Source organism: Akebia trifoliata, chromosome 3, assembly GCF_017979445.1.
Source record: "Akebia trifoliata isolate Shusen 1 chromosome 3, ASM1797944v1, whole genome shotgun sequence".
In the NCBI taxonomy this organism is placed as follows: Eukaryota; Viridiplantae; Streptophyta; class Magnoliopsida; order Ranunculales; family Lardizabalaceae; genus Akebia; species Akebia trifoliata.
In genome coordinates, this window is record NC_141377.1 from 2,097,236 (window position 1) to 2,117,618 (window position 20,383).

The 20,383-nt window shown below is 35.7% G+C and overlaps 2 protein-coding genes and 1 non-coding gene across 3 annotated transcripts; 1 reads left to right on the top strand and 2 right to left on the bottom strand.

Moving 5' to 3' along the window:
• Positions 1-4,948: 4,948 nt before the first annotated feature.
• On the top strand, positions 4,949-11,287 carry LOC147405460 (4-coumarate--CoA ligase-like 9). Its single transcript, XM_086433216.1, has 6 exons — positions 4,949-6,019; positions 7,761-7,950; positions 8,851-8,996; positions 9,910-9,977; positions 10,221-10,323; positions 11,046-11,287. The coding sequence occupies exons 1-6, from the start codon at positions 5,036-5,038 to the stop codon at positions 11,169-11,171; spliced, it is 1,617 nt and encodes a 538-aa protein (XP_086289342.1). The 5' UTR covers positions 4,949-5,035; the 3' UTR covers positions 11,172-11,287.
• Positions 11,288-13,255: 1,968 nt separating this feature from the next.
• Positions 13,256-13,380, bottom strand: LOC147405461 (U6atac minor spliceosomal RNA). Its single transcript, XR_015177132.1, has one exon. It is a non-coding gene; the product is annotated as a U6atac minor spliceosomal RNA (small nuclear RNA).
• Positions 13,381-15,361: 1,981 nt separating this feature from the next.
• Positions 15,362-19,987, bottom strand: LOC147405462 (nucleolar protein 56-like). The gene is made up of 8 exons (XM_086433215.1): positions 19,647-19,987; positions 18,628-18,842; positions 18,337-18,494; positions 17,909-18,096; positions 17,577-17,829; positions 17,101-17,249; positions 16,871-17,005; positions 15,362-15,928 (listed from the first exon to the last, which is right to left on the bottom strand). The coding sequence occupies exons 1-8, from the start codon at positions 19,849-19,851 to the stop codon at positions 15,561-15,563; spliced, it is 1,671 nt and encodes a 556-aa protein (XP_086289341.1). The 5' UTR covers positions 19,852-19,987; the 3' UTR covers positions 15,362-15,560.
• Between the last annotated feature and the right edge of the window lie 396 nt (positions 19,988-20,383).

Genomic DNA, 20,383 nt, shown 5'->3' on the forward strand with positions numbered 1-20,383 from the left:
TCAAAAGTTCTTGCTATTTATTAAAGATCTTTGCCCCCCCCCAATATATATATATATATAGTTAACACATTTGATGTTAGAAGATGAGCGGAAAGACTGGAAAGATAAATTTAGAAATGGACGCATTTGGGTAATGTAGGTTAGCTCCTATAGGCAATAAACTATGAGAAAGTTGAGAGAGATGTTTTGGCACGTTCAATGAAGACTGATTGCTGCCCCAATTAGAAGAAATATTCGGGTTGAAGGTCCTAAACAAGCGAGAGGAAGACCTGGAAGAAATTGGATGAAGATAGTGAAAGTAGACATTAACGAACTCAAATACCAAAAGACTTTACTTTTGACAAAGTGTAATGGAGTAACAGTATTTGTTTAGCAGACCGCAATTCTTTAGGAGCAGGCTTTATCAGTGGTGGTGGTGGTTTGTACATGTGACCTTGGAACAGAGACTGAGGTAGACCTTTTGGCTTAACAAGTGAAGGATATATATATATATATAATATATATATATATATTATATATATATATATATATATATATATATATATATATATAGGGTCGGGTTCCGTAGACCCCCTTTGCGACACACCATTTTGTCTTATATGGGCAAAAATGTTTGGAATGGGCTGATTTTTTGTGAGGATGATCTCTATGGTGAGGAGATCATCCTTTTGCCAAAAATCAGCTCATTATGAAACTTCTAGCCCCATGTTTACAAGTTGAAAAATTTTAGACCGTCCAATTTTTGTAAATCAATTTTGATAGGGTTAGAAGTTTTGGAATGGGATGATCTTTTGTCAGGATGATCCTCTCATCAGAGATCATCCTCGCAAAAAATCAGCCCATTGCAAACATTTTTGCCCATACAAGACAAATGGTGAGTCGTAATGGGGGTCGTAATAACGCCATCCATATATATATATATATATACAGTAACACATTTGATGTTAGAAGATGAGCGGAAAGACTGGAAAGATAAATTTAGAAGTGGACGCATTTGGGCATGTTCAATGAAAAGACTGATTGCTGCCCCAGTTAGAAGAAATATTTGAGTTGAAGGTCCTAATCAACCGAGAGGAAGACCTGGAAGAAATTGGACGAAGATAGTGAAAGTAGACATTAACGAACTCAAATACCAAAAGACAGTACGTTTGACAAAGTGTAATGGAGTAACAGTATTTGTTTAGCAGACCTCAATTCTTCAGGATCAGGCTTTGTCAGTGGTGGTGGTTTGTACATGTGACGTTGGAACACAGACTGAGGTAGACCTTTTGGCTTAACAAGTGAGGGAAGTCCTCAAGTTAAAATATATATATATATATATATATATATATTTGGTTAATATGCAAAGGGAAGTCCTCAAGTTAACGGTGCATAAAAACAAAATATTGGTGTTTCTTACGGGCATCATGGTCAAAACCAAAATGCCATGGAAGAAATCGGTCCTTAGCAAACTTACGGGCATCATGGTCAGATAAGTTCCTTTTGTTTATTTGCATTGATATTATCCATTTCTCCTAAACTTGCCCATGAACCTTTTTTTTGGGTTTTCAATTTTTCCGTATATTATTGGATGGTGGGATGTTATTTTGCCTGTATTTTTACTCTATTGTCCACTCAGATTGCATTCACCATGCCAGCACCTAACCTTAGTTGGGATGGGCGGTTGCTGTGGCTAATGGCTATACAGACTTCCAACGGTAGACATTCTCAGTAAAAAGAACAAACTTAATATTATTGACATGTTTCTTACTGTTTCAAAGGTTCAACATGCAAGCTTTCTTTTCCATTTTTTCATTTTTTTTTTTTCATTGTTTCGTCAGCTGATATAAATATCAGCTATATGTATGCCCAGAGTTGTATAATATGTCACCTATGAAGGTTGCCCCTTGACTGTTGTATTCAAGTAGAAATAAGCTTCTTTCCCCAAGCTAGTCCATCACAATGTCAAACAAAACCCATTTAATTTGGTTAAGGCTTGTAGAAATCTCTCAATTTTTTTTTTTTTCGGTTTTAGTTGATAATACTAGACAAGTGGGGGCAGTCTTTCTAGCTATGTCCTATACCCCTTTTTTCATATTTATGGATCAAAGGCTTTATTCTGATGTAAATTGTTTGCCGGGTCGGGTAAGGTAGAATCCAATCCACAACTATTAATAGATTGGTTCGACTGGATCCAATAACCAGTAGTTGGTTTGAGACCTCATTTAGTAGGCGAAAGTAGTTATGGATTGGATGAATTTGTAGCTGGACTAAGGCCGGATTGCATTATTTGCTGTACAATCTCAAACATGGTTTGACGTAAGAACCATTCTCATCAAACGACTGGTTGGGTGAGAAGATATTCCTAGGGATTCCAAAAAGTATGGGTACTTGGGAAACATCTGCTAATGCTTTTTGGTTTTTGTTTTTTTGTTTTTGTTTTTGTCCATCTCAGACCTACAAAGTTTATTTGTCGGATTAACCAAAATATAATCATGAATTATTTATATTTTGTAAAGCTTGAAATAAAAATGAAAAAAAATTCTTTTGGAATATATGTTGAATATAGAAAGAATTAAATACTCTTTATTAATGGATAGCAATCCTTCTAAAATATTTTATAATTTCAACTCTGCCTTCCATCTCTTTTGAGATAGTTTAAAATTCCAAACATATTGGAGAAATTTTGTTTCTCTTCTCCACTTTTCTCAAGCTTTTGACAGGCATTTATTTATTATTTATTAAAGAGAATTGACATTTAAAAAAGATTAAAATGGTTTTTATAAAAGAAATTGAACATTTAGCTTGACTGATGGAATGGGGTAAGTGAACCACTTGGATAACTATAATGCAGGTTAGGAGTGCTTATAGACGCCCACTTTTTGTCTCAGTTAAATTAAATGTCAATAATGTGTAAATATGTAAATATCTTTTATTTTATTGCGTACACCCGCCTAAAACTCAATTAAGATACACAATTTTTCCCTCTCACTGATTCTAAGCATATTAAATCTTATTGAAGTTCAATTGAATTCACATAATCAAATGATTTTTCTTTAGAGATTCTTCAAAAGATCACATTTTGATCTATTGGGGTGGGATGTTATTCATTTAAATCTGATTTTTATCATTATTTGATATAATTAAGTATTTTCATGGATGGAGATGAATTTTTATCATTTATTTTCAAAATCTTTTATTCTTAGAATTGTTTTGCAAATGAACCATATTAAAAATCTATTTTATGTTTCAAAAATTCAAGTACGTACGGTATGTCAGGGCTGAATTCATCAACATTATTTTGGTAGGTACATATTGAGCTTATTTTTTCTCGTGAGATCTCCATGCAAGTAACTGTATGTACTTACTGTATGATAAGCGTTCAATGGCTAATTTTTTGGCAAAATATTTTTCGAAACATGAGTTAAAAGTTTTGAAATGGGCTGATTTTTTTGTGATGATGATCTCCTCACCGTAGGATCATCTTCATCAAAAATCAGACCATTCCAAAACTTCAAACTCATGTTTTGAAAAATGTTTTGCCAAAAAGTTAGCCATTGAAATGGGGCCCATTTTTTCAATGTATTTCTATAAAATTTTTTGATCTCAGATAGGTACATACCAATCAATTCCTTGCAAGAGATCTTATGTGAAACAATATTTCCTATGTTATCGCTAAATCTTTATGAAAATATTTATTATGTATCAATTGAAAATTATTGAATGGAAGTTTTAAAAGAAGGGTCCCGTTCAATAATGGCAAAACATTTTTCAAAACATGAGTTAGAAGTTTTGGAATGGGCTGATAATCTTTGTAGAGATCATCCTCACCAAAAATCAGTCCATTTCAAAACTTCTAGCCCCATCAAAAATAGTTTACAAAAAATGGATGGTTCACGATTTTTCAACTTGTAAACATGGGTTAAAAGTTTTGGAATGGGTTAGAGATCATCCTCACAAAAAATCAGTCCATTTCAAAACCTCTAACCCATGTTTTGAAAAATGTTTTGCCATAAAGTTTGTTGTTGAACGCTACCCTTAAAAGAATTTGGCGGTTGAAACTAGTACAAAACTATTTGCTGCATACAATGACAAGGAAGGTGACGATGGGTAAAATGAGTAAGTCGGTGTCAAGAGTCCGCCCTTATTATAATTATGAGAAATAATGGAATTACTATAATAGATATACATGACATCTGCTTGGAGTAAAAATGTTATTTCTATTTCTATTTTCTTTTGTTAACAATAATGTTTGCTTTCATCTGTCCTTTTTCAATTAAATAAAAGGTCATTTGGACATGTATACCTATAGGTTTATTTTTTTGAATATCCCCATCTTCAATCTCTTATCAAAAATCACTCTCAACCCTTAGGCCGGCCTCTCTCAAATATTGTGTTTGAAAAAGTCGTGTGAAGGTTAAATTCATATTGAACACATTCTTTTTTTTATTTAAGGTCACTTGGGATAAAATATAAAAAGAAGGAACTGCTATTCACACTCCTATTCTAATTATTCATTTATTGGGAGGGGACCGTGCTGGACATTTTTGACGTGGATATGTCATAATCATTGATGTTTTTCATTGAAATATGATTTCCATTTTGATGAAAAGTATCTATAATTATGACACCCATCTACATTAGAAATGACGTAAGATATCTCTAATAATTTTACTTTCTCACGGCTCTTTTATTTAACTTTGATTTATAAGACAGTCTCAAAGAGTCCTCTTAAAACTCTTGATTTTTTCATGATAAAATAAGTTTCAACCACCTGCCCCACTTTTGAAAAATCATTTTATTTTCTAGTTTGAATTACTGTTTCGTGGGTTGTATATGGTTAATTTTGCGGAAGAATCTCTATTTTCTTTATTTTTGATTGGGGTGTAATAAGTAAAAGTGGGGGTGCCAATATCATCTCTCTAAAAAACACCTGGCGGCATTAAAAACAAAAACCAGAAAAGAAAAAAAAAACAATTTCCAACATTCGAATAGAAGAAAAGAATTAGAGAAACAGCTTCGGCCGATTCAGAACCCCAATCTCTCTCTCTCTCTAATGGCGGATACCAAGAGCGGTTTCTGCTTAGAAACGAAGATCTACCACAGCCTCCGACCGGCCGTTACCCTCCCTCCGGCGGATTATCCTCTTTCCATCACCGATCATGTCTCCAATCTCCAACGCATATCCTCCTCGCCGGAAACCACTGCACTGATCGACTCCTCCACCGGTAGCCACCTCTCCTACTCAGAATTCTTCCATCAGATTGAAACTCTCGCCACCTCTCTTCAAATCCAAATCGGTCTCTCCAAAGGTGATTCCGCTTTCGTAATCTCTCCATCCAACATTCAAATTCCGATTCTCTACTTCTCTCTCTTCTCTCTAGGTGTCGTTATCTCTCCCGCCAATCCAACAAGCACCAAATCCGAAATTTCCCGCCAAATCGAGCTTTCCAAACCAGTAATCGCGTTCGCGACCTCCACTACTGCTCACAAACTCCCTTCTTTTAAATACCAAACGATTCTCATTGACTCGCTTGATTTCCACTCCATGAAAACGATTGCAAAAGGAAAGTTCACCAAAACGGAGGTGAGTCAATCAGATCCAGCAACGATTCTATACTCATCTGGTACAACTGGAAGATTCAAAGGCGTAGTGTTGACTCACCGGAATTTTATATCTGCGGTGACCGGAATCCATGCGAGTCGGAAAACAAGGGAGTTTCCGTCCGTAGTGTTGTCGACGGTGCCGTACTTTCATGTTTATGGGTTTCTTTACTGTGTGAAGTCGGTGGCGATGGGAGAGACTACAGTGATGATGGAGAGGTTTGATGTACGGAGGATGATGGAGGTGGTGGTGGAGTATAAGGTTACGCATCTTGCGGTGGCCCCACCTGTAGTTGTGGCCATGATGAAGGGTGATCTTAAAATGGACGATTATGATTTAAGATCGTTGGAGGCTGTGTTGTGCGGCGGAGCTCCACTTGGAAAACAGATGATCCCGATGTTCAACAAGCGGTTTCCCGGTGCCTTTTTGGCGCAGGTTAGTGAAGATCGCCGCTCTGTATTGTTCTTTTTTGCATGCCACGTGGACCAATAACTTTGTGAGGCCGTACGTTTGATGCTACGTGATTGGCTACTTCTAATCATAATTACGTGACGTTGTCATATTATCTGTGCGTCTATTCACGTTGATGGTTAGAATTTTCTTTTGGCCACGTTTTGGTGAATATTTGACTTTTTAAGAATTTGATGGCATGCCCCTTGACAACAGTCTTTTCTTATAGACGTATGAAAAATGACCTGAATACCCATCTTCAACTAAAAAACCTCCTAAAAATCTGTCATGATTTCACTATGGGCTTGGAACAATTTGCAATCCTGTTTATGAAATTCGCGGTAAGAAAAAGATATTTGAATCGGATGGCTAAGAATCATCAATCAAACTGATTAGAGGATGTTTGTAGCATAATTGTGGCAGTTGAAGCTCTTTAAATTATTTTAAGTAAGGTTGTCGTTGGATTGAGAGAAATGGAAAGAAGCGAAGAGAAAATAAATAAGATTCTCTCTATTTCTCTTGTTTGGATTGTTAAGTGTGGAGAGAAGAGAAAAGAACTGGAGATAAGAGGAGAGAAAAGATATTTTAAAATGCCAAAGTTGTCCCATGTTCTCTCCTGCCAATCCAAACATGGTGGAGAGAAATAGAGTTTCTCTTCTCTTCCCTTCTCTTCTCTTCTTTCCACTTCTCTCAATCCTAACACAAGCCTAAACGTCAGTGCATGATTGATATATCTCAACCAAACCCCCACCCTCTTCTGTATAAACCTATTTTTAAAAAAAGATAAGGAAAATGCTGAAGTGACATTGAAATTTACATCGTTTCACACATTGCTGACGTGGATATGTGTACGGAACCATAGATGCTTTTCATTGAGATAACAGTGAAAAGATCAATGGTTCTGTGGGCACCTCCACGTCAGTAACGTGTAAAACGATGTAAATTTCAATGTCATTTCAGCATGACTCAAAAAAAAAAAAAAAATAGTGTTTACAAATACTAATTATTGCTAGTCGCATGGTGTTTCAAATTAAAAAACTCTTATAATCATAAATTGTTTCTTGATTTCATTTCAAATTGTTCTATGGATATTTTATGTATATGAGGTGATCATAACATCTCTTTTATCTATAATAAAATATGATTGTTGTCTTCCCAATGGTTATCTCCCACAAACAGGTAGGGATTTGTCATGAAAATCTCTAGGAGAGCTTTCAAGAATACCTCCTACTTTATTCTCTTTTCTCTTCTACCTTTGAATACCTTTCCAACTTTATTGTTTTTTCTCCTCCCTTTTTTTTAATGAGTTGTGATAATCTAACTGAGGCATGTGGCATACTCAACCGACTTATCTGACGTGACAGGCTCGGAAACCATGGATGTGCTCTCCTTGGGATACAAAACTGCACCTTTTTATGGGGAATCATAGTTCTGTATCTCGAGGAGAGCACATCTATGGTTCCCAAGCCTGACACGTCAGGTAAATCGATTGAGTTGCCACATGGCTAAGTCAGATTATTAGCAATCTTTTTTAATTATACTCCAACTTTATTATCTTTTCTCTTCTAGTAGTATACAAGACTCATGATATAGGCAATCCCTTATATGTGTAAATGCTACAGCTCCAAAATATAGTTATAAAAAAAAAAGGAAGATCCAAAGATTGATTAACTATGTGTATGTTGGGAGATTGGATGCTAATGATATTTACTCTCTCATTTTTAAGGCATATGGATTGACCGAATCAACTGGTGGAGTATTCCGAACAGTTAGTCTTGAAGAGAGCCGTAGATTAGGTTCAACAGGGAGGCTTGCAGCAAATTATGAAGCAAAGATTGTGGATCCTGAAACTGGTGTTGCTTTGCCTCCTTGCAAGCATGGGGAGCTTTGGATTAGAGGGCCAACAATCATGAAGGGTAATATCTTTTCATTAGATCTTCTATTTAAGAGGGGGGGGGGGGGGGTTAATATATTTTTTGAGGACAAATTAAGTTCCCTACTCCCATCCAAGCTTATTGTGGGTTTCCACAAAAAAGCCCAATTTTGACCATGTATGCATCATGATTTGACTTTTGGCCATTTTGAGTTTCCCAGCACTTCCCGATTTCAGCTTCACTCAAAATGAGTTGTTGAGAATGGGCAAAAGCAAGAAGCAACTAATATCTGCTCCTCTCATTTGCTGGAAGCAATTCTATTTGTCAAACAAGCACCTTTATTCCCATTTTGTCCCTCCTTTTTCAAAATGCAAAAACTTCCATGTCCTATAACCAATTGAGTGAATTGTATTTTATACCATTTTGTACCCAATTCTATATAATTCCCACAGAGCCCCCTCCCCACCTAAAATGCCTTGGCCTACCTTTTTGTGCCTCATTCCTTATTCAAAATTCCAAAGTTCCTGCTTACATTACCTCCCCTGTTATTCACCCATCCTTTTTTTTTTTCTCGTGAGACAAAAAGGTGATTACTAGTCAATGTGAAGGTGGGTTCAATGAAATTTGAACCTTAATCGTGGGATCAATACTCAACACGTCTTTACCTACTTAGTTAACTTGGCACCTTCCCCATCTTTAAGGGCATTATTTCTCTCTTTCTCTAAAGGGCATTATTGTCATTCATTAGTGGACCAAGGATGCTAGGTTGTTACCCCATCTAAAAGTTGAACAAAGGATTTTAACATTCAAGACTAATATATAAGAGACTTGTATGTAAAATTATGTTATATGATTCATATCTTTGGTTCATTAATAATACGTAGATCCAATTCTTGCCGTGTTCACTAGAATTAATTGGGGGAGTTTGTGATTCTAGTGTAGGTTACATTGGTGATGAAGAGGCAACTGCTATGACTTTGGATTCAGATGGGTGGTTTAGAACTGGTGACCTGTGTTATATCGACGATGATGGTTTCCTTTTTGTTGTAGATAGGCTAAAGGAATTAATCAAATACAAGGGATACCAGGTACTCACATTAGTGTGGTAGAAGTTTTATAGAAGAACTTAAAATCATCTTTAACAATAAAAGAACTTTGGTAGAATTGTGGAAATTAAATTTCAACAATTCGTATTACTAGATAACTTTGTCAGAACTAAATTACATTTTTGGCATACCCATTGTTAAATTTTAGCAAGAAGCTATATTCCCGTTTTGGTTCTGAATTTTTTTGTTTTCCAAACAGGCACCTATTGTACTTACATTTTTTTAATTTTACTAAAACCATGGTCATTTATTTGAAGTTCACAAGGGTATAAAAGTAAATTCAAGAAAATTTCCATACAATGGTGTTGACAAACCATTTACCTCAAAAGACAGATTTGATAGCGAAGACACAACTATGAATATAAGAGGTTCATGGGTCAACTTGGGGCACGAGACATAAGTACGTGACACCGAGGGGTGGAGATGGATAACACAAAACTCAACACTTCTCCTCACGCATAAGGGTGAAAATTTTCTTCGAGGAGACTTGAACCCATGACCTATATGAACCTAGTTCTCTGATATATACCATTTTGACAACCGTTTACCCCAAAAGACCGATCTAATGGGGAAAACACAACTATGAATATAAGAGGGTCACAAGTCAAACTGGGACATGATACGTGAGCACATGACACTCGGTAGCAGAGGCGGATAACACAACACTCAACAAAGGGTATCCTCTTTGGAAAAAGCAATTCAATACCAAAATCAGAATATACCCCTTTTAGCTAAATATTTTAAAAATGGGTATGGCAGAATAATTTTGGCATTTTCATCCCCTTTTTGGTAAGACACCCAAAAGAAAGATCTTATCTATTCTTAACATTGTTCTCTTTTAAAGCTATTTTGGGCTCCTACGCAATGCTTGTGCTTTGCATTATGATTTATGCAGGTAGCCCCTGCAGAATTGGAGCAATTGCTTCATTCACATCCAGATATTGTCGATGCCGCGGTGATTCCGTAAGTTTCATCAGCTCATATTATTTACTAAAGAGGAATATTTGAAACAATTTTGATTTTACCTATATTAAATGGAGAATTTTTTTGATGCTTTGCTATTTCAATGATCTATGCACATGTGACGACTATGGTTAGCTTGCAATATAACAGTGCAAGATTGTTGTTTAAAGTTGAAGAACATCTAACTAACCAGAATCAAATCTTGTAGATGTGCTTAATGGATTGCATGTAATGAAATAGCAGGTATCCTAATGAAGAAGCAGGTCAAGTGCCAATGGCATTTGTGGTGAGACGATCCCAGAGTTCTCTCAACGAAGAACAAGTCATGGATTTTATAGCTAAACAGGTATCTCTTTTCTCTGTTACAAATTTCACCATAATGTGTTTTCGGGTCTGATACGTAAGGATGTAGAGATTGAGAAAGATGTTACCCCGTAGAAATTAGAATCAAAGCTAGTTGGTTAAAGAGGAGGGAGGTTTACTATGTGATTACAGATGCATACCAAACAAATTAAAAATAAAATTTTATAAAATGGTAGTAAGACCTACCGTGCTTTAATCTGGAACTGAATGTTAGATGTTCAAGAACCATCATGTTAATAGATTAGGTAAGCAAAGATAGGATGTTGCGATGAATGAGACGAACCATGAAAAAGCATCCAATAGATGATGAGATAAGAGAAAGTCAATCAAGATAGTTTGGACTTGTTCAACAGAGACCAATTACAAAATCCCAGATAAAAGAAAATTTTAAGTTGAAGGTCCTAAAAGAACCTGAGGAACAGCGAAAAGAATGTGAATGGAGATAATAAAAGAAAACATATGAGCTCACTCTCAATAACAATAGACTTGCCTTTGGACAAAGTGGAATCGAGTAACAAGATTCATTTAAATGAACCCAAATCAGTTGGGTGAGACTGCATACATCCATTAATCTGAATTAACTTTGAAAGGCCAAGAGAGTGAGGTCATCATTAATTCCAAGCACTCCGAAATGTTGGATCAATGGTGATAGAAATTCCCGAACTTTTACCACCTTTTTTTTTCTCTCTCTATTTTTGGTTGCAGGTTGCCCCATACAAGAAAGTAAGACGGGTATCGTTCATTAATTCAATACCCAAGAATGCTCCGGGAAAGATATTGCGACAGGAGTTGATAAAGCTTGCGATCTCTAGCCCAACTGTGAAATTGTAATTTATGTCAAATTGATTTTCTCAAGTCTGATCTCCAATTCCAAATTTGAGTTGGAGAAATACGTATTGTGTTATTTTAAACAAGTTGGGAATAGGAAATTCTTGTTTTTCAGATTTGGGTTAAGATTCTCGGAATTTGGATTAGGATTCTCATTAGTATCCCCAACTTCAAGCCACATGCCTATAGCATGAGTTCGAAAGATAGATGCCGAGATGGATGCCTTGCACGACTAGAATAGACAAAATTAAAAATGAGAACATTCATAGAAATTTAGGAATGATCCCAATTGGAGAATTAATAAAGTTGTTTGAAATGCTTAGGCATATATAAAGAAAATATTAGTAATAACAACACCAATGAAAAATATTATTTTGGTGCAAGTCGAAAATTTTCAAATGTTGAGAGGAAAATTACATGAATGGAAGTAATAAGAAAAGACGTTAGAATAGATACTTTGACTAAATATAGGATCTGTTGTGTAAATGTCTTGTATTCTGTTACGCTACGCAGAGCTGTGAGAGTCCCGTTGTCCAGTCAGCAGTGAAGGGGGCAAAACCCTAGGCCCAAATTTGTTAAGGAGTATGAAAAGGGTAATTGTGTAATATTTTCTTAAGGAATTTTCTATTTTTGGGGAGTTTTACTTGTTTTGGTGACTCTCAGTTATATAAATAGAGATCTCTAGGATTGTAAAACGCAAGAGAAAAAAGTGATTGTTCTTATTCTGTTTCGTGAACGTAGGCACATTACCAAATCACATAAATCATTATGTTTTGTGCAATTATGTTATATTTGTTATTTTGATTTTTTCATAGGATTTATGCTGCAGAATCCAATAATGAAGATCTAATACACAACCTAGTAAAGAAAACCAACCTTTGAACATTTTCAAGTATAAGAAACAATGAGAGGTGCAATTTTTGTGTGGTGAGAACAATTTGAAAAAGAAACAATGGGGGTGCACCCTAGGAATTTCAGGCTTTCCCATCAAGTCTGTGCCGTGTTATGGACCTTATTGCCTAGATGATATCAACAACACTAAATAGGAGATGACCAGATGGATAAACCCTAGTACCATGGGATCACCAATATGATTAAAACAATATTTTTTTGATGGAGGGACCCACAAGTAGATTAGTAGGCAAGGCAACTAGCTTCTCAGAGCACCATTTCACCCAACTACCTCTGGTACATGATACCCACACACACCATACATACCTAGAAAGTAGGGATAAACCTATATGGGTGGCCAATGAGGGGGTTGAATTCAAGACCTCTCCTAGAGGGATGCCTTGGCCACTGTGCCCAACACTCCGTGGTTATGATTAAAACAATGTACTATAATTGGATAACAAATATGATATGTGTGTGTGTGTGAGAGAGAAAGAGAGAGAGAGAGAGTACTAAAGTCCCCTTACATTTTTTGTATTGAAAGGTAAAGACTAAAGATGTACGGATATTTTCAAAAAATCCAAAATTGTGAAGTTGCATTGATGTATTCCCTTGGGGGCATTTTATAGATGAGTCGTGATGATTTGACTACCCCATGTGGCACACTCAATCCACTCTTTTGACATGACAAGTTCGGGAACTGTAAATCTATATGTCTAGAGATACACGGTTCCATCAAGACACACTTTTAATGGGGAAGTCCAGTTTTATATCTCCAGTCGTACAAATCTACAATTTCCAAATTTGTCACATCAAGAGAGTCCATTGAGTGTGCACGTGGGGTAGTCCGATTATCACGATTCTTTATAGATGTATCATATATGAAAATAATTTGATCACAAAACTTGTTTTAAAATAAGGTTGAAATATTGTATCCTTGGGGGTATTTTAGATATTACATCATAAAAAGGCAATCCTTCAGAGAAGCTATCAGACCTGGATGGGCTGCCCAATGGGCCTAGTTCGTAGGTCCAGCTAAACCCCAAATATGAATTGGGGCCATGACAAAACCCGGCCTATCAACATGGCTTGATGAGGTAAACTCAATCATAGACAGCCAACAGATGTAATCAATCCAAATGCTTTTGCAGAGGACAGAAAGGGAAACAATTGCCTTTACAAGGACAGAAAAGGAAAAAAAAATTGGGTTATAGATCCACCGAAGTGGGTAGCCTTAACCATGTGTGGTAACAGGTAAGCTCGAAAGCTGTTCCCGTCCCTGTCAGGGGAGATGCCAACCGTCTCTCCTTTCTACGAACACATCCAGTGCACACTTCTCTACCTTTATAAAGTAAATAAAACTATCTAATCTTTCGATGTGGGACTAAATTTTGAGACTCCTTTTAATTCACAGGACTATAATACCCTCACTTTTATTATTTCATTCTCCCCAAAACTCTCCTTTTTCACCCAAAAAAGTTGTGGAGTGTTTTACCAGTACTGCCCCTTCAAAAGTATTCCATTAGAAGCATGGCTTCAAAACTCAGTTTGACTCGGACGAGACAAATCTTTAAACTTGGTTTTATAATCATTGATTTACGTATATTTAAATAAAAATAATTATGATTTTTTAATAAAATAAGATAGATTAGTTTTTTTTTTTTTTTTTATATAATACAAATTTAAATTATAAAAATAATTATTATTTTAATCAAAATTCCAGTTGACTTGGTCGAATTTTACTGACTCAGCCTCTGAGACATCTCATTTATCTTGCTGGATAATGTGAATGTTGATACACCTTGTAAATCTATATCGTTGTTGAACGAGACCGAGATGACTCGGCTCAGATGAGATTTAAAACCATGATTAGAAGCATTTCAGGCGAAATCACCATCGGTTGGTGGAAGTCCATCAGAAACAACTTTTTTTTGAATTTTTTGATAATCATATAAAAAGATTCGGAACCACTGCTCATTGAATTAGCAACCCAGAAAAATTGTAGGATGTATTTTAGTTATAAATTGAAAAGTAAACTTAGGCACATCCAAAAAAATCGTGACCTAACGTTTCATCGGATTCTCACCATCACAGGAAGCCAGAAGATAGTTTGGAAAACTCCTCCTAGTTATTTTTTTCTTCTTCGATGGATACAAATAAAAGCTGAGATGTTACCAAACCAAAATTTAAAATTGTTAAAAACTTTTAGTGATGTAAAGGGAGGGAAGCAATTCCACATACTACCTTAGCAACTGGACATATGGAACCAAATTGAAGTCTTAAATTTAGGAGTGTCAACAGGTTGGTTTTGGATCCGCATTAAATTTTGTTGATTCTAATTCTGGTTCTCCTATTGATGAACTTGACACATAATTTTATTTTTTTTCTCTATAATCGATCATGGTTCTTGATTCTCGGTTCCTATTGGTTCTAATTCTCAATCGGTTTGATTCCAAGAGACCTTAACTCTAATTGATTCGAGTAAAAAGGAATCCAGAATCATCCTATCGGTCCAAATACTGATTAAATGGGTACCCAATGACACCCCTACTTAAGATTGAACCAAACAAAAGACAATAGTGTAACATGAACAAGAGACTCCACGCACAGTAACTTTGCCTGCCATTCCTAAATTCACTCTCATGCCAAAGATTCTGGAGAATCCCTTTCCTTACTAAGCTGGTGAAGAAGACTGTCAAAAAGACTTTGAGATGCGTAAAACAAGACCTCGAGGTCCTTTTGATGGTGGATGAGGCTTAGTAAGGCCTTTTTCCCTCACTTAGGTAAGGCCAGTTGGAATCAAGATTTTGGTCTACCAAACCATATTAGACCAAAATTTATCAAATTGATAAAAGATCACAGTTCAATTTGGAATGACCAATTTACATTTCTTAAAAGATTAAAAACATCAATCCTCTTTTCCTAAATTATTTTAAGAAAAAAATAATATTCCACAAATTGATGTGGCAGGGTCATGGTTGGAGATTTAAAACAACTTGGCCCATTGAAGATTTCATCTCTCAGAGTTACCCATAATAGATAAACAGTTCCATGCTGTAGCCACACATTAACACAAGAACATGCTACTATAAAACCAATATATGAAATTTATACTCCATATTTTCAATGTCTAAGGGATTCTAGTCCTAAATGCATGCTTCTTGCATAACATAACAAATGTGTGTGGCAGTAATTTGAATGACAACATTCATCCCAATGTCAATTCAGTGAAAGTTTCATATCCGAGGAAGCAATGTCAAGATTATCATGTGTAATCACATGATTCTACCTTAGCATGAATAGAAAACTAACAGACAATTTGATTAAAATACTAAAACAATATCAAATCTGGGACAAGAACCAAGAGAACAAAATTAACCGAAAATATCAGAGCATAGCAGAGCAGAACAGAAAGATAACATCATCATCGCTCATGCCTTGTCCTAAATATTGGTGTCTGGAAATATACCAAAAACATATGGTAACAACATATTCAAGAACTCACTCGTCACAATCAGTTTTAGATTTCTTCTTTTTCTTCTTTACTTCACTGGCAGTCTGGATATCCTCTCCATCAACATCTTTGTTCTTCTTCTTTTTCTTCTTGGCTGTTTTGTCCTGTTCTGAATCGAACCCATTCACGCCATTTAAGATCTTAGGAGTCTGAGCAAGTTCCAGTTCCTCTGCCAACTTACGCTTTTCCTTCTTTTTCTTCTTCTTTTCTGTTTGGGGCTCATCCTCAGAAGCATCTCCATTTGTAGTAGTCATAGGCTCATCATCATCCACAGAGACCTCACCTTTGGATTTCTTTTTCTTGCTCTTCTTTACTGAAGGTCCATCTTCTAAAACCATATCGGTAGTCTCTCCACCTGTGAGTGTGTAATTACAGCCAGAATAAGAACCACATACACATGACCTTCCATTAAACAAGCTAGGACTAATGGTGCATGTAGTGCACATGGAAATGCACAAAGCATTGTTTCAAAACTCGTCCGAGACGGATAGACAAGGCGTCTCAACTATGCGGAATCTCGCAAGATGAATGAGATGACTCAGCCGAGATTTTGAAAATCCCATCGAGCTAGTACAACCGGCATTTTATACATTTTAATTGAAAATAATATTATTTTTTGTACAATTTAAATATATATTATGTAAATAAAATAAGATTTTAAGATTAAATATCTTCTAATCAATCTTATATTATAAAAAAGTTATTATTATTTTCATATAAATTTTTACATAATTGTAAGCTGAGTTTAATGGTTTATCTTGTCTGATATGAGTTGACTTGTTCAAGACAACTTGGTCTTGTCCATGAACAAGATGAGATGTCAAAACGAGATTTGAAACCATGGCACATAGTCCACGATTGATATTAACTAATTCTCCTAATATACAGGGAATGATTTGTAAAGGTCAATAAATTGAATGGTTATGATTTAAACACATACAAACAAAAAAAAATTTCCATATAATATCCTCGACATTGTCCTAACCACTTGGACAGACAATGACCCATCCAAACTAAATCAGAAAGCTGGTGGTCACATGTATAATATTATATGGTCTAAGGTTAGCATATATAATGGCATTGTATATTTTCTTCTGAATGTTAACCTAATGTGGATACTAATTGAAGCTAAGAGTCCCTGCAAATCGCAAGTCCCATTTTCAAATAATTTATAACCTATGCAAACTGATAGCTTATAAATATTCATATTTATAACCTCATGTAGATATGTGTATAACATATATGAATATTCTTCTGAAAGAAATGCCACTCTGACCAGGTTCCTCTGCCTGCTCACCTTCATTTTCAGTACATTCAATAGCAGCTTTCATAACATCAATGTTCTTGCGAGGTGCGATTCCCTTATCATAGAATTCCAGCCTCTCCTCGACCTGTTCACGGAGCTTCTCCCCAAACACAGTTGAGTTCATCTCTGTATTGAAAAGATTATATGTTTTGTTAAGCAACAATGGCCCACAAACATGAGAAAGGTAGGTACAAGTGTACAACTAATGAAGAAAATTTTACCTGAGAAGCAGTCAATACGAGATGCTATAGAACACTTGTTTGCTAGATATCGAGCCATTCGACCTTTGTTTCGTGCAGATGCTCGGCCAATAAAAGAAGAGTGAAAGATAAGACCATATTTTGGTGTGTTCCCTCGGGTTTTCAATGCCCTAGACACAAAAAATATCGATGAGGGGAACAGGTAAAACAAAGTTAAAAGGGGATTAAAAATGGGATAAAAATAAGTAGACATGATAATGAGGTCCATAATTGACGGACGTAAAAAAGCTATTTTTGGAATAAATGGATTTTTGACTCGAAGATGGCCAAATACCTAAAGATGTGGTATTTCAGACATATAGAGCAAAAAAAATACAAACAAAATTACTATCCAAAAAAAAAAAAAATACGAACTGCTTTAATTTCATTTTGTTCTAATCAACTGCAACATGAGAAGCTATACCAAATTGAGTAAAAGGCCTCAAACTGAGTGATACCTGAAGAGCGCCTTCTCTGCACCGAGGATCTGAAGGGTAGAAGAAGGGCACTTGGCCAAATTTGTCAGACTGCCGGCATGAGAAATCAAGCGAGCCCCAACCATCTCACCAATTAGAGAAGCCAAATTTGGTGCGATGTCGTTCATTTTAGTGACTAAATATTCATGGAGTTTCTTCCTGTATTCAGAGAGGTCCATTACCCTCTGAGCAAATTGCTGGACATTTATCAAGTCAATTGGGGATAAATCCTGCCCTGTAAGAAGTTAAAAAGCACAAGATGAATGGAAAATTGGATGTACCCTTACAAAATAAAATAATTTCACGAGTTTTACCAAACGATGCTTTGGCTGCTTCTACAATCTCCTTTGCTTTGTCTTCATCCCCAAGTATCTCAGCTAAACCTGGGATTTTTTCTTCGGATAATTCTGATTTGTTCTCCACAAATTTTGCAACTTTGGCATAGAGATAGTTATCATTGACAATCTTCACTAGTTCAGGGAAATGCCAAGAGTACCATTCTCTGCAAAAAGGTGATAAATCAGAGAAAGAACTGAAAATGTGTTACCACCTAAGAAAAAAAAAGAATATTAAAAAAAACAAAATATTACATTATTCCAAAACATTCCATTATTAAATCAAACAAAAACCCAACACATCTTAATCCCATTCTTATCCAAATGCAGGAACAATGCTAGATGGAAATACAGTGAAGAGTCCCATAACTAATAATAAATAAACCATCAAAATGTGAACAACATACCTGACTCTCATGGAGAAAGAGTTAACATCCTTATCAAGAGTATCAAGAAGAAAGATTGCCTGAATAACCATATTATCAACTCTGTTGACATTGAATTTGACCTTTGCCCGACTGTAGCTGTGCCCTAGACCAAGCTGAGCCTTGTCTAAGTCGGAAGGCTATATAAAACGGGGAAAAAAACCCAGAAAGTAACATAGTTTCAGAAAGTAAAATCTACCAAAGATAAATAAAAAGGAAATAATTTTTTTTTCAAAAAGAAAAAAAGTGGAGGAATCTAGAGTTACTGCAAACCTTAAGGTCCTTAATGAACTTATCGAAATGCAACCTCACACCACGAATAATTTCAAGAACAAACTCATTGCTTTGGCATGGAATTTTAGTCACTTCGCAAATATGTGACCCTATCTTCGGCTCTGCAACTCCTAGGCTGAACTTTGGTTTCTTCCCTTCCTTAATTTTTGGGAGATTCAACTCCAAAAAATTCCTCAACTCATCAGTCATAAGCCCTGAAACACCAGTAAACAACAAATCAGTAAAAATCCACTGACTTATAGCTCCAAAAAGGCCCGAATTGAACATCTCCAACAGAAATCACAACAATACTACTCATAAACAAACTACAAGTTTTGAACAGTCTTTCCATCTCTTTGGTGGTAAAGCCACGATTGAACCCATAAACTCTACCGTGAAATTTGTCGATCCTAGCTAGGGCTCAAGCCCATTGCTTAATTATTTCATAACCAGACGATACCCAAAACGCTAAAATCCAATACACGAGAATTACATACATGCATACATACAGAAAAACAAACACACAAATCATCACCAGGAAGTCATATAAACTAAACAATGTGAAACTCCCACTGAAATTGCGCACTGTAAACTTCAATAACAATAGCAGTCAAATCACTATATCATTGAACTCCAAAAGCTTCATTAGCACATCAAACACATAAATTAAGGGTTGTAGTTGAACTTCAGAAATTGGTTTTTCTTGAAGTCTACTGAATCAAACAAGAACAGAAACAAAGAAAGTAAATGAATCCCTAGAAAGTCCAATATAATCTAGTTAAAAGCGCAGCAACTTCAAATCATATAAAACCAATAATAACATCTCAGAAACGCACTGCATGATTGAACTCCAAATGTTTCATAAGCGCATAAACACAGAAAATAAGAGTCGTATTTGAACTTCAGACGTTATTTTTCATTAAATCTATCACTCAAAAACCGACCTTTGAATCCAACAAGAACAGAAACAACGAAACGCAAAAGGAAATACTATAAAGTTCAATCTAATCTTAGTTTACCTTCAGAGACAGCGTTACATTGGTTGAGAGCATCGAGAGCAGACGAGAATGGATGAAACGCGGCGAGCTTCACCACTTTACCGAATCGGTTGAGATCCACAACAGAACTCTTAACCGCTTCAGTGTTCTGACCGATTTCGTCAATGCCGTGAGCTAAGAAGAGGGCGAAACCAGAGGCCGATTCAAAGAGCAGGTACAACGCCATTGGAGAGAGATCGACAGATATTTTTGAAACTCTGCAACTGAAATTCAAGGGGGGTTTGTTTAGGGTTTTGCCTCAAACCCTAATAACTTGTTTTTAGGGTTTTGGGGACATGAAAGAAAGTTGAGAGGGCGGCATTTGAAGAAGGGTTTTGTGTTCTGAGAGATTAAGAGGCAAAGTTATGATGCAACACAGTACATTGTATTAAGATGTGAACGGCTTCCTTCTCATCATGATGTATGCTATGGGCTCTAAAATAGTTATTGTTTTTTTACTATCAACTAATTAATAGTTATTTACTTATGAATATCTAAGTAAATTTTACAAAATAATTACCTTCTTTTTTGTTTATTACCAAATCAATAATGTATTTTACATCAGATCCTTGAAAATTAAATGAGAATTTCAACAATTACCTACCATAATTACATTTTTTTTTTTCGTTAAATGTATTGTGAGGATAATTTGAAGGAAATTTTGGTGTCAACGATCCTCTACTCCGCCTTTCTCATTATAATAATAAAGATAAAAGTAC

Excerpts from the sequence above, each read along its gene's own strand:
- LOC147405460 (XM_086433216.1), top strand. The coding sequence starts at position 5,036 with ATGGCGGATACCAAGAGCGGTTTCTGCTTAGAAACGAAGATCTACCAC. Across the intron at positions 8,997-9,909 it reads TCAAATACAAGGGATACCAG|GTAGCCCCTGCAGAATTGGA; the intron begins GTACTCACATTA and ends TGATTTATGCAG. Across the intron at positions 9,978-10,220 it reads GTCGATGCCGCGGTGATTCC|GTATCCTAATGAAGAAGCAG; the intron begins GTAAGTTTCATC and ends ATGAAATAGCAG.
- LOC147405462 (XM_086433215.1), bottom strand. The coding sequence starts at position 19,851 with ATGGCGTTGTACCTGCTCTTTGAATCGGCCTCTGGTTTCGCCCTCTTC. Across the intron at positions 18,843-19,646 it reads ATGTAACGCTGTCTCTGAAG|GGCTTATGACTGATGAGTTG; the intron begins GTAAACTAAGAT and ends CTGGTGTTTCAG. Across the intron at positions 18,097-18,336 it reads TCTTTCTCCATGAGAGTCAG|AGAATGGTACTCTTGGCATT; the intron begins GTATGTTGTTCA and ends ACCTTTTTGCAG.